At 38.4% G+C, this 14,176-nt stretch overlaps 1 protein-coding gene across 2 annotated transcripts in view; it reads right to left on the bottom strand.

The window, feature by feature from the left end:
* The window catches only part of MAGT1 (magnesium transporter 1), a 47,528-nt gene extending 33,837 nt beyond the window's left edge, over positions 1-13,691 (bottom strand). Inside the window, exon 1 of one of the 2 annotated variants that reach the window (XM_030849609.3) lies at positions 13,532-13,691. In XM_030849609.3, the coding sequence (XP_030705469.1) occupies positions 13,532-13,633 (102 nt within the window). In that variant the 5' untranslated portion in view covers positions 13,634-13,691. The remainder of the gene's footprint in view (positions 1-13,531) is intronic. The other variant, XM_060292809.1, reaches the window with a different exon arrangement.
* Positions 13,692-14,176: the final 485 nt, after the last annotated feature.

The following is a 14,176-nucleotide window of genomic DNA, read 5'->3' as shown; positions in this document are numbered from 1 at the left end:
AGGTGTCAGTAATGCAAATGAGTTGCCTCAGACTTAGGCTAAGAAAAATAATCCCTGGAACCAATAAGAATGGCTTCTGTGGCTTTAGTCATCCCAACAAAATTCTCAAAGAATGCACGTCTAGTGGGTTTAGTGGGTTTTAATTGAATGACCCTAAATGGTTTTCCTAGGTGGTCAAGGAACCAGGATACAAGCATATTAATCTCCCCACCCCTGCTAGATGTTTCACAACACTTTTTACCTGTGTTATAGCACTTATCATTCTAAGACAATTTGATATCTGTTTCCTTCTCTAGATTATTAGCTACTAGAGAGCAGACACACATAGTACTTTGCCATATAGTAGGCATTCAGTTAGTGTGTACTGAATTTCTATTTAACAGAACCCAGCTGGGAATGGACTCACTTGCATCATCAACATATAAGGAAAAAAAGACGATTATACACATAAACACTTAATAGAAATGGGATTTTTTTTAATTTCAGGAAGGCAACAATAACATGGATTCTAAAAATGCATGATTTACCTTTAAAGCATGCTTGAATTCAGGCAATACTGAAAAAAATTTTACTTCCTGAGTACACTTCTATGAACAATAGAGAAAGATGGCATAAAAAATAGTTTTGTAGCAGATATAAAGTAATTCCAGTAAGAGCCACAAAATGAATATGCTACACATGGAAAAATGAATATAGTCTCTAATAAGCCCACAGAGAAATATATACACTCGCAGAAGACTGGTATAACAAATAATTAACAAGACTTGTGGAACAATGAATGATAGGAAACAGGTTGTTGGGGGAGGGATAAATTAGGAATTTGGGATTAACATATACACAGTATATGGAGGCTAGTTCATCTTTAGCAGTAGAATTAGTTACCAAAAATTGTCAAGAATAGGGATATTTGATTTAAAATAAGGCTGCATAAATTAAACTCAGTTTTTCTAAAAAATGAATTCTTATTATTTGATACAGACTTAATGATCCTCTTGGCTAAGAGAACAATATTAGTTCACAGAAAATATGCATTCTATATTCTAAAGCAGTCATTAATTCTGTTATATTTTCAAATTAAATTTGACAGTTACCAGCAAATTCAAACATAATTTGCCTATTTTATTCACCATGGCTACAGATACTATTTCGGGCTCTTTTAGAAAAAAAAATGTAAAGCAGTAACAGGTATAGTTTCAAATAGTCTATCTCTATTCAACCACATAGATATATGATCATTCCAATAAAACAAATGTATGTGCTTTGAATTAGTGGTAAACATGTGGAGTCTTCTTAAACAAAGTCTTGAATAGGTCTATGTAAAAAATGTATTATATTCCTCTTCTTGTTTATTAACAGACTGGAAAGACCAGATTTCTGGCTATACAATCCCCAAATAACTTATCAAGTAGAAGAAATTAGTTCAAAGGAATTACAAATTCTCTTTAAAGCTCTTATAAATGGGATTATTACCTCAAAAGACTGCTTATTACCGAGGCAATTAATTAGGTTACTTTCTCAGTTCATTTTTTTAAAATGAACTAGTTTTAAACTTTTACAATAAAAGTACATGAACATAGCTTGGGACATGATAATTAGAAGCTATAATCCTTATTCACAATGACCTAATCTTTTAACATTTTAATATATATTAAAGTAAGCCCATCTTGATTTTATGGAGAAAATAGCAGTTACTATTTGGAATGCTTAGTACGTATGTGTCAGGCAGCAACTTCTCTCCTTATAGAATGAGTATTTAATTCAATCCTCAGAACAACACTATGAGGTTAAATACTCTATTTTTAGTTCATTTAAATGTTGAGTAAACAGGATCAGAGAGGTTAAGCAACTTGGCCAAAGTGCCATAGTAAGACACAGAGCTAGGATTCAAACAGATCATTCTAAACCAAGGTTTCTCAGCAGCAGGGTAACTGACATCTTGGGCCAGATAATTCTTTTGTGGGGAGCTGTCCTGCACATTGCATGTTGAGCAGCATCCCTGACCTCTACCTATTAGATGCCAGTAGCATCACCAGCTGGCAATAACCAAAAATGTCTCCAGACATTGCCAGATAACCCTTGGGAAGTAAAATTCCCCACTCCCTCTTGAGAACCACTGTTCTAAACTGAAAAGGATTTTCACAGTCTGATTTAAGCTTTTATAATCTTATTATGTATTCAAAACTATTTTTATTAATTACCGATCGGAACACAATGTAAAAGAAAGACTTGGTGATAAAGTAAATCAAAACTTCCCAGAGCAAGCCCTTAGCATAATGGATAATACACTTACTAGGTCCATGTTTCTCAAAGTGTGGCTAGTATAAAGGAGCCTGTTAAAAGTGCAGACTTCTAGGTTTCATCCTCCAGTAAATTTGATTCAGTAGATCTACATAAGCCTTACTCAAAGGATGCTGATTAGCAGGGTTAGCTGATAAAAAAGACCAAGCAGCATGCCTGAGTGAGCCACATACTGTCTCCAATACCCAAAACTGTCCAATAAGGTGCTGGGTTTCCTGTTTGGTTTGGTGGGCCAAAGAGACAGCCGTTTTTCCATGACCACAACAGGAATTGAGCATTATAAATCCATTCCCTTAGTCCCAAGGAACTTTGCTTGGTGAGCAGGCCCTTGGATTTCGTCGGGTTTATCAGCTACTGCTCCTGGCTACCTCTGTAGTATGAGAGCACCACCACCAAGGTCATTGAGGCTGAGGCTTTTACTTGCCAACAAGGCATCATCCATATAGTGAAAGCTTTAAACATGGAAGGGTAGAGGAACTTATGCTAAATCCTGACTCACCAACTGGTAGCAAATGGCACGGGACCTTAGGTACCCCTAGAGAATACTATAAACATATATAGGAGACCTTGCTACCTGAAAATGAACTGACCTTGATCCTCAAATATCAGTAAGATGGCACAGAAGGTGTTAGTGATGTCTAAGACTGCATACCACTTGTCATCAGTCTGTGTAATAGATTCAGTTGCAGTCGCAATGTCTGGAACAGCCTGGGCTATGGGAAAAACAATTGAAATCAGTTGGTAATAATCTGCTATAAGGCTTCAGTTCCTGTTAGTCTTTTTTCACTGGCCATTGAGGGCTGCTGTTGTGAGATACTGCATCACTTACCACCTCTGATGCCTTTAAATCTTTAATCAAGGCTGTGATTTCCCTTTCTCTTCCTGGGGGGCTCTGTAGCTTCTGGTGGATTCCAGGAATACGGAATTTTAACATGTACCCCAAGTGATTCCTTTTTTAAAAATTTATTTATTTTATTTATTTATTTTTGGCTGCATTGGGTCTTTGTTGCTGTGCGCAGGCTTTCCCTAGTTGTGGTGAGCGGGGGCCACGTGCATGGGCTTCTCATCGCGGTGGCTTCTCTTGCTGCAGAGCACGGGTTCTAGGTGCACGGACTTCAGTAGTCGTGGTGCGCGGGCTCAGTAGTTGTGGCTCGCAGGCTCTAGAGCGCAGGCTCGGTAGTTGTGGCACACAGGCTTAGTTGCTCCACGACTCGTGGGATCTTCCCGGATCAGGGATCAAACCCATGTCCCCTGCGTTGGTAGGTGGATTCTTAACCACTGCACCACCAGGGGAGTTCCCCAAGTGATTCTTTATACACTGAAGTTTGAGTACTACTGCTCTACATTTTAATTCTTATGGGTAAGGACTACGTCTTATATAATTTCTATGCAATTACACAGGGAAATTAAATAAACATTAAGCAATTCAAATTATACACAACAGGAAAAAATACACCATTCCTAAAAATAAACCACCACCTGATCTTCCTGAAATGGTTGAAGAATGTGATATATTCTAGATAACTCAAATATAACACCTTATCTAGGAATAAACCTACCTAAGGAGACAAAAGACCTGTAAGTGGAAAATTATAAGACACTGATGAAAGAAATTAAAGATGACACAAATAGATGGAGAGATATACCATGTTCTTGGATTGGAAGAATCAACATTGTGAAATTGACTCTAATACCCAAAGCAATCTACAGATTCAATGCAATCCCTATCAAACTACCACTGGCATTTTTCACAGAACTAGAACAAAAAAATTCACAATTTTATGGAAACGCAAAAGACCCCAAATAGTCAAAGCAATCTTGAGAAAGAAAAACGGAGCTGGAGGAATCAGGCTCCCTGACTTCAGACTATACTACAAAGCTACAGTAATCAAGACAGTATGGCACTGGCACAAAAACAGAAATATAGATCAATGCAACAGGATAGAAAGCCCAGAGATAAACCCACGCACATATGGTCACCTTATCTTTGATAAAGGAGGCAAGAATATACAGTGGAGAAAAGACAGCCTCTTCAATAAGTGGTGCTGGGAAAACTGGACAGCTACATGGAAAAGTGTGAAATTAGAACACTCCCTAACACCATACACCAAAATAAGCTCAAAATGGATTAAAGACCTAAATGTAAGGCCAGACACTATCAAACTCTCAGAGGAAAACATAGGCAGAACACTCTATGACATAAATCACAGCAAGATCCTTTTTGACTCACCTCCTAGAGAAATGGAAATAAAAACAAAAGTAAACAAATGGGACTTAACAAAACATAAAAGCTTTTGCACAGCAAAGGAAACCATAAAGAAGACCAAAAGACAACCCTCAGAATGGGAGAAAATATTTGCAAATGAAGTAACTGACAAAGGATTAATCTCCAGAATTTACAAGCAGCTCATGCAGCTCAATATCAAAAAAACAAACAACCCAATCCAAAACTGGGCAGAAGACCTAAATAGACATTTCTCCAAAGAAGATATACAGATTGCCAACAAACACATGAAAGAATGCTCAACATCATTAATCATTAGAGAAATGCAAATCAAAACTACAATGAGATATCATCTCACACCCATCAGAATGGCCATCATCAAAGAATCTAGAAACAATAAATGCTGGAGAGGGTGTGGAGAAAAGGGAACCCTCTTGCACTGTTGGTGGGAATGTAAATTGATACAGCCACTATGGAGAACAGTACAGAGGTTCCTTAAAAAACTAAAAATAGAACTACCATATGACCCAGCAATCTCACTACTGTGCATATACCCTGAGAAAACCATAATTCAAGAAGAGTCATGTACCACAATGTTCATTGCAGCACTATTTACAATAGTCAGGACATGTAAGCAACCTAAGTGTCCATCAACAGATGAATGGATAAAGAAGATGTGGCACATATATACAATGGAATATTACTCAGCCATAAAAAAGAAACAAAATTGAGTTATTTGTACTGAGGTGGATGGACCTAGAGTCTGTCATACAAAGTAAGTCAGAAAGAGAAAAACAAATACCATATGCTAACACATATATATGAAATCTAAGGGGAAAAAAAAGGTCATGAAGAACCTAGGGGCAAGACGGGAATAAAGACACAGACCTACTAGAGAATGGACTTGAAGATATGGGGAGGGGGAAGGGTAAGCTGGGACAAAGTGAGAGAGTGGCATGGACATATATACACTATGAAACTTAAAATAGATAGCTAGTGGGAAGCAGCCGCATAGCACAGGGAGATCAGCTCGGTGCTTTGTGACACCTAGAGGAGTGGGATAGGGAGGGTGGGAGGGTGGGAGATGCAAGGGGGAAGAGATATGGGAACATATGTACATGTATAACTGATTCACTTTGTTATAAAGCAGAAACTAACACACCATTGTAAAGCAATTATACTCCAATAAAGATGTTAAATATATATATATATATATAAAACACCTTAATAATTCCTAGACACTTCTTTCACTAGTCTTCTTTTGTCTCTTCTGTTATATGATTTTATAAAGGAATTTCTCTTTTTTCACATTTGAGTTAAAAGTTTTCTTGATCGGAGTAAATCGCTAGTACTGAAGAACCTTCTTCCTTAGGATGCCTCTTATTCGTTGTCAAGAGCCCATTGTTTGGGTACTGAAAGCTATGCCTTAGAAATAAAAATTTTGTTTCTCTATAGGCTCTACACTAAGTCCCACTATTCACTCTCTAAATATTCCTTTATCTTCCAAAGTCATAACCTTCAAAAGTAAAGGATTAATATATCACCTGTGACCTTCAGGCCCTTCTATTTACTATTTAATACTTTAAAGTTGTTAGTAGGAAAGATATTTTCCAGGGACTATAGTACATAAAGGTAGGAGGTTTATCAAGTGAGCTCAACTCAAAAAAGTAATTGATTTGGAAACAACTCCTACTGCAAATACTTTTTCCACTACAGTTTTAAAAAACATTTGAGAAAATATACCCATCCAGTCTTAAAATTTGCACTGGATATATTTATTTAAAACAAAATAAAAGTTTACTATGAAAAAACATTAAATTTATAAGCAAAGACTTTCACAATCAATTGATATCTCCCCTTCTTGGAGTACATTACTCTACTTTCAACTATTTAAGTAAAACAAAAAGAAGAGTAATAATATTCACAATTAAAATATAATGCTTACCAACAAAGTTAAGTAAGCTTAAAGTCTTTCTCTTCTCTTGAAGCATTTAAATTATTATGGCCACAAAATAATCCCACTAACAGGAAGTCAATTAATATCTCTAATTCTGTTAGTAATAATCAAGTACGATGAAAATTTTAGGACTACAAGGGATTAAGAGGACCAAGAAAGTGCAGTAACACAGCACTGCACTAATTTTACTTTATTCTACTTGCTTGCATAATATGTATCCCAATTAGCTCTAGCAAAATAGATTAAGCCTTAACAACTACAAATTTTCCTATTATCACTAAATATCACTCAGCAAAGATAGCATATAGCAGTCAGTGGTCCCCAATCTTTTCGGCACCGGGGACTGGTTTCGTGGAACAGTTTTTCCATGGACGGGGTGGTGGGGGATGGTTTCGGGATGATTTAAGTGCATTACATTTATTGTGCACTTTATTTCTATTATTATTACATTGTAATATATAATGAAATAATTATACAGCTCACCATAATGCAGAATCAGTGGGAGCCCTGAGCTTGTTTTCCCTTGCCACTCACTGATAGGGTTTTGATATGAGTTTGCAAGCAATTGATTTATTATGGTCTCCGTACAGTCAAAGCTCTCTGCTAATGATAATCTGTATTTGCAGAGCATCAACGCCTCAGCTCCACCTCAGATCATCAGGCATTAGATTCTCATAAGGTGTGCGCAACCTAGCTCCCTTGCATGCGCGGTTCACAGTAGTGTTCGCACTCCTATGAGAATCTAATGCCCCCGCTGATCTGACAGGAGGTGGAGCTCTGGCGGTAATGCGAGCAATCAGGAGCGGCTGTATTTCGCTCGCCCGCCCGGCGGCCCGCCGCTCAGCCCCTGCTGTGAGTCCCGGTTCCTAACAGGCCACGGACCGGTACCAGTCTGTGGCCCGGGGGTTGGGGACCCCTGGTATATAGGAATCCACTATAATTTAAATCTAAATTCTGATGCTGCCATTAAGATTACTTTTGAATTTCAGAAGTAATAAAGCTAAGCATCAACAGTCTGAATTCCTCTAAAATGCACCTCCCTTTCCCCCAAAACTTATTTCATTATATCTGTGTTCTAGACCATCAGGGTTTATTCATAAAAATTCTTGATATTTTTAGCTTTCTTAATAATCCACTAGCCTACAAATGTTAGTTTAAAAAATTCCTGGTTAAGGAATAAATTTTCAACTCCATCCTTAAATTACAAGTGAGACTGAACAGACCTGGAAACATAATTGGCAGATAATGACTGAAGGAGAAAGACAGTGAACAGAGAAGAGAGTATCTGTAATCCTTAAATGCTATCTGCTCCATTCTCAGTTCACATACTTCTTGCACAGGGCTAAAATATACCACTGTCCCCTCTCCTTGATGTTTATTTTTGGAGGATGTCTCAATTTGTTTGTTTTGCAATGCTACTGAGCCTTTTGTTCTTGGTAATAAGGTATTTTCTAAGTAATTGCTGGGGTTTTGCGCATGTGATACTTTCATGCATCACTTCTCAAAGCAATGTCAAAGAATACAGAAGTTTTTTCCAATAATTGCCTGCCTTGTCAAAATATGCAGATAATTTTATTTTCTGAATAAGCTTCATAAAAACAATATAAAAAGATCAATTGAAAAATATTTTATACTGCAGAGGAACACAAGCTTATTTTATTTTCTATCAATAATATTCATCTAATGTCTTCTACATACCAGGTACTGCATTAGGCACTTTACAGCCCTCATCTCCTTTAATTCTCACAATACAAAAGAAGATAGGCATTTTCCCATTCTACTGATAAGGAAAATGAGACTCAGAGTAACTTGCTAAAGATCACTTGGGTTGCATTAACATACATGATCTTTAAAATTTTACACAATTTTTTGAAAACTGAGCAAACGGGAGGAAAACTATCTGCCACCCTAGCATTATTAAGACCATTTTTTAATGTTTCAGTATGCTTTGTGCATTCATTCTTTTCCAGGGAATTCCCTGGCTGTCTGGTGGTTTGGACTCAGGGCTTTCACTCACAGGGCCCAGGTTCGATCCCTGGTCAGGGAACTAATATCCCACAAGCCACACAGTGTGGCCAAAGAAAAGAAAAAAAATGACACTCTTTTCCATATTCCATATTATTTTTCTATTACAGATTCCCAGAAGTAGATCAAGAAATATGGATAATTTTTTACAAGTGAAGAATTGTCAATTATTATTTTTTTTAAATATTTATTTTCGCTGTACCGTGTCTTAGTTGCAGCATGCAGGATCTTCCTTGCATCATGTGGGATCTTTAGTTGTGGCATGCGGACTCTTAGTTGCGGCATGCATGCGGGGTCTAGTTCCCCGACCAGGGATCGAACTCAGGCCCCCTCCATTGGGAGCTCAGAGTCTTACCCACTGGACCACCAGGGAAGTCTTGAGATATGGATAATTTTGTCAAAGACCATGCCTTTTCATTTTTATCATGCTGCCTCCCTAAAATGACACCAGTTGCAAGAATAAGCAACTTTCTTTCTACCAGAGGGGGAAATAATTCACCATAAAAATAAAATAAGTCACTGCAAAATAAGCCTTTGTGGCCTAGCAGAGAGCATACGATTTGGAGTCAGACAAGGGGTAGAATCCCAGCTCAGCCTCTACAGCTGTGCTTCTTTAGGCAAACCCCCAACGTCTCTCTTGCTCAGTGTCAGTTTCCTCACCTTTCAAAAAGGGCTAATACTCTGCAGGGTTATTGTGAGGATTAGAGATAATGCATGTAAACCATAGTGCATGACATGTAGAAGGCATTGAATAAATATTAGAGAATAAGTCAATGTTCCAGTGAAAACACTGTTACGAGTGTAAGTAATCTGATAAGTAGGGTAGCATTTCATTTAACAACAGACAACTATGAAGAACTTGAGTGATTTTTAATTATATTCATTTAGGAGAGGTGTCTTTTTTTGTTGTTCTTCTCTATTTTTTAAAATAAATTTATTTATTTAATTTATTTATTTTTGGCTGCATTGGGTCTTCATTGCTGCACGCAGGCTTTCTCTAGTTGTGGCAAGCAGGGGCTACTCTCCGTTGCGGTGCTTGGGCTTCTCATTTTGGTGGTTTCTCTTGTTGCGGAGCACGGGCTCTAGGCACACAGGCTCAGTAGTTGCGGCTCTCAGGCTCTAGAGCTCAGGCTCAGTAGTTGTGGTCCACAGGCTTAGTTGCTCCGTGGCATGTGGGATCTTCCCGGACCAGAGCTCAAACCTGTGTCCCCTGCATTGGCAGGCAGATTCTTAACCACTGCGCCTCCAGGGAAGCCCTCTATTTTTTTTTAATTGAAGTGTAGTTGATTTACAAAGTTGTGCTAATTACTGCTGTACAGCAAAGTGACTCAGTTATACAGGAGAGGTGTCTTTTAAAACATAATACTTAGATTATAAGATCATACATTATCCTACCATTTAAAGTCAAATCTACTATGGTGGATAGACCTGGGATTTTTTAAAAATAATGTTTTCAAAAATTGTAAGCATTTTGCAACAGAACGTCTATATTTTTAAACTGTCTCTAAGTAGTATCACAGTAATCTCATTATTTAAAAGTCCAAAACATGCTCAGTTATAGGGGAAAGGTATAAAAACGAAACCAACTTTACCAGCCTATGTTTGTTCCTTGATTACTGATGAGAAAATCCAATTTTAGATTGTGAAACCTAAACAAACCCTCAAGTGAAAGAACAGATTGCTGACTTTATATGTACACAGTTAATTAATTAATTAATTAGATGTTTATTGACAGATACTGCTAGGTGTGAAAAGAATTAATTTAAAAGTGTCTGTATTCATAACCAATATTTTATAATAACTATAAATGGAGTATAATCTTTAAAAATGGTGAATAGCCATGTTGTACACTTGAAACTCATATAATATTGTAAATCAACTATACCTCAGTTAAACAAAAGTGTCTGTATTCAAGATGCTCACAGTCTAATGGGAAAGACTGGTATATAAACAATGACAATACAATGTGCTGAATTCATCTCAATTCACCTAGGGGAACCAGGAAAAGCTTAGTTGAGAAGGAAGGTAATGTTTGAGCTAAGAGTTGAAGAGTAGGAACCCTCAGGTGAATGAGGGAGTGGGGTGAGGGAGAAGAAGGGAGATACTCCAGCAAGTATAGATACTTGCAAGAGAGTATAGAAAGATCAAGGCAGGAATTCCCTGGCAGTCCAGTGGTTAGGACTCGGCACTCTCACTGCTGGGGCAAGGGTTCAATCCCTGGTGGGAGAACTAAGATCCCGCAAGCCATGCGGCCAGTAGAGGGCGGAGCTTGAATTGAGATGAGCCTGGAAAAAGCAGACCAGGGACAGACCACAGGAGTCCTTTTATACTTTGCAAAATAGGTTATTTTAACCTTTCGGTTGTCAGTTTTTTACCTTAGCATCTCTGGCAACACTATGAAGGATGAGTTCAAGGATGACCAGTTAGGCAGTTATGGCAAGAGATTTGCAAGAGCGATAAGGGTCTTGAACAGTGGCATGATGGGAAGGGAGTTAGAATCTGATTCCTTAAAAACATTTTTTTATTGAGATAAAATGCACGTAACATAAAATCCACCGTGTTAACAATTTTAAAGTACATAAAACATTATTAATCATTAGAGAAACACAAATCAAAACTACAATGAGATATCATCTCACACTGGTCAGAATGGCCATCATCAAAAAATTTACAAACAATAATTGCAAGAGAGGGTGTGGAGAAAAGGGAACCCTCTTGCACTGTTGGTGGGAATGTAAATTGATACAGCCACTATGGAGAACAGTATGGAGGTTCCTTAAAAAACTACAAATAGAACTACCATATGACCCAGCAATCCCACTACTGAGCATATACCCTGAGAAAACCATAATTCAAAAAGACTCATGTACCACAATGTTCACTGCAGCACTATTTACAATAGCCAGGACATGGAAGCAACCTAAGTGTCCATCAACAGATGAATGGATAAAGAAGATGTGGCACATATATACAATGGAATATTACTCAGCCATAAAAAAGAAACAAAATTGAGTTATCTGTACTGAGGTGGATGGACCTAGAGTCTGTCATACAGAGTGAAGTAAGTCAGAAAGAGAAAAACAAATACCGTATGCTAACACATATATATGGAATCTAAAAAAACCAAAAAGGTCATGAAGAACCTAGGGGCAAGACGGGAACAAAGACACAGACCTCCTAGAGAATGGACTTGAGGACACGGGGAGGGGGAAGGGTAAGCTGGGACAAAGTGAGAGAGTGGCATGGACATATATACACTACCAAACGTAAAATAGATAGCTAGTGGGAAACAGCCACATAGCACAGGGAGATCAGCTCGGTGCTTTGTGACCACCTAGAGGGGTGGGATAGGGAGGGTGGGAGGGTGGGAGATGCAAGAGGGAAGAGATATGGGGACATATGTATAACTGATTCACTTTGGTATAAAGCAGAAACTAACACACCATTGTAAAGCAATTATACTCCAATAAAGATGTTTAAAAAATAAAAAATCAAGTACATAATTCATTGCTAATTCCTTTTGAAAGTAATCTATCCCCTGCTAGGCTCTTCTGCTTCTAGTTTAGTGAGAGGTTAAATGAATAAATAATTTAACTGGTAGAAATACTAGTTTTTAACATTTTTCACTGTTTTATTAAAAAATGGTGGTTGTAGAAATTTAGACAATAGCAACATATAAGGTAAAAAGTTACAGTGTTCCCCTAATGAACAATCCCAACTACCCAGAGATATCCACTGTTGTATATCCTTACAAAGGTTTCTCTCTCTATATATATACACTTTTATATATATATATATATATATATAAACATAAAAGGCCTCTAGAATATAAAACTATGTATTGTTTTACATCTTGTTTTCCACGTAAAAATGGCTTGGAACCCTCCTAAAAAAGCACATAGATTTCTAGTTCCAGTGTATGAGCCTGCTCATTTCACCATTACTTTGAAAATTGTATATTTTTAATTTTACTTTTTGCCAATCTATTAATTAACTCGTTTTAATATGCTAGCTTATTTTTTTTCTTATGGAATAGTACACATATTCAAAAACAGAGAAGGTAGGTTCTCTTAAATTCAGCTCAAGTTGACAAGCATCGGAGATGTTTAAATGGCATTTTAAAAGTGCCTGTACAGGTATCGTGTACTAGAAGGAGGCACAGAATGTACAGGAAATAGCATAAGACGGACTGACCTAGGATTTCAGTCCTTGTTCTGCAACAGTTAACTGTGTAAGTTTAGGACTTGGGTTTCCTTATTTATAAAATTAGAGAGCATAAAGAATTGCTAGTAATCTGTAAAGCTCTAAGAGCATACGGCTCTACACATGTTTCAAAACAACAATGTTAAAATTCCTCAGCTTGGATTGCTTAATGGTGAGTAAAGAATACTGTATCTCCTCCACTTGCCAAAGTCAGTAAATTCCACGAGGAGGAATCTTAGTTTTGTTCACTTATATACACTAAGCTTCTCACAACAGCGCCTGGCGCGCTTGATATTTGGTAAACCATTGAAAATGGTTTAAGAGCTTCACTCCGGTAACTTACTTTGAATCAATTATTTGGACAATGAAATAAATTTGGCATAGCTCCGCTCTTCTGTTTACTCCTCTCATTCCTGAAGTGAAAATGCTACAAAATACATAGTTCTCACACGTCTAAAAGGGAGTTACATCTACTGACAGAAGAAAGACTCAGATATTCTACCCCTTGGACCTGAAGTCGAACTTCCCGCCACCACCTGATGGGGCCCATACTCAAAGAAGTGTCAAAACTCGTAGCTATGTACATCCACAGGCCTATAGAAGCCAGCTTGTCACCTACCCCACCCCACTCTCAGACTCTACAGTCCCAGAAGACAAGGTATTACAGTTTCTTCTCTCGCGAATCCCACAATTCCAAAAACGGCGGAATTGGAGCCGCCAAAGGTACAGAATCGGCGGGGAAAAGGGATCGGGAAGGACAAAACAGACCCTCTCAAGCCCCACTCGTTGGGAGAAGCCCGTGTTGCTGGAAACAGCGTCCTCACCTCCTTCTTTCTCTGGGCAGAGGCTGAGGGAACCCCGTAAACGAGCAGCAGTGCCACCGCTACGGTCGCAGAGACGCACCAAAGCCACCAACGCGCTGCCATGTTCGCTTCTCTCCTTCCTAGAAGGGAAACTTTCCTGGGGCTGGGTCTGAGGGTTGGGCGTGAGAACAGGCAAACCAGCCCCCTCGCGCCTCCTCATTGGTCCAGCTCAACCCTGCCCGTAGTCCCCTCACATTACGTCAGGGCGCTGTACAGCCAGACGCCCGCTAAAAGACGTTTCACTTCTAATTGGTCTCTGTTAGCCAATAGAAAAATGACAATCTGGAGGTTTTACATTGGTCCGCTAAGGATGAGGGACCGCCCCTTTCATTAAACGTAAAGATGGCGGGCTTAGCGGTTCTTCAAATACGCGTGCGCAGTTGTGAAGCATTGTGGCTTTTCAGCGTCCAAGCTGGCTTAGGGTTGTTAGGACAGAAACTTTTTCCCGGAGACTCTTTAGAACTCTTTGAACACCTCTTTCGTGTAATATTCTAGAGAAATTGGACCTAGCCACGTGATTGATAGGAGCTATCCAAGTCCCTTATTTGGCCTCCAAAGTATTTCAAATAAAAAAATAAAAAGAAAGTTGGGGCTTCCCTGGTGGCA

This window comes from Globicephala melas, chromosome X (assembly GCF_963455315.2).
Source record: "Globicephala melas chromosome X, mGloMel1.2, whole genome shotgun sequence".
In the NCBI taxonomy this organism is placed as follows: Eukaryota; Metazoa; Chordata; class Mammalia; order Artiodactyla; family Delphinidae; genus Globicephala; species Globicephala melas.
This window is presented reverse-complemented; position numbering and strand designations above follow the sequence as displayed.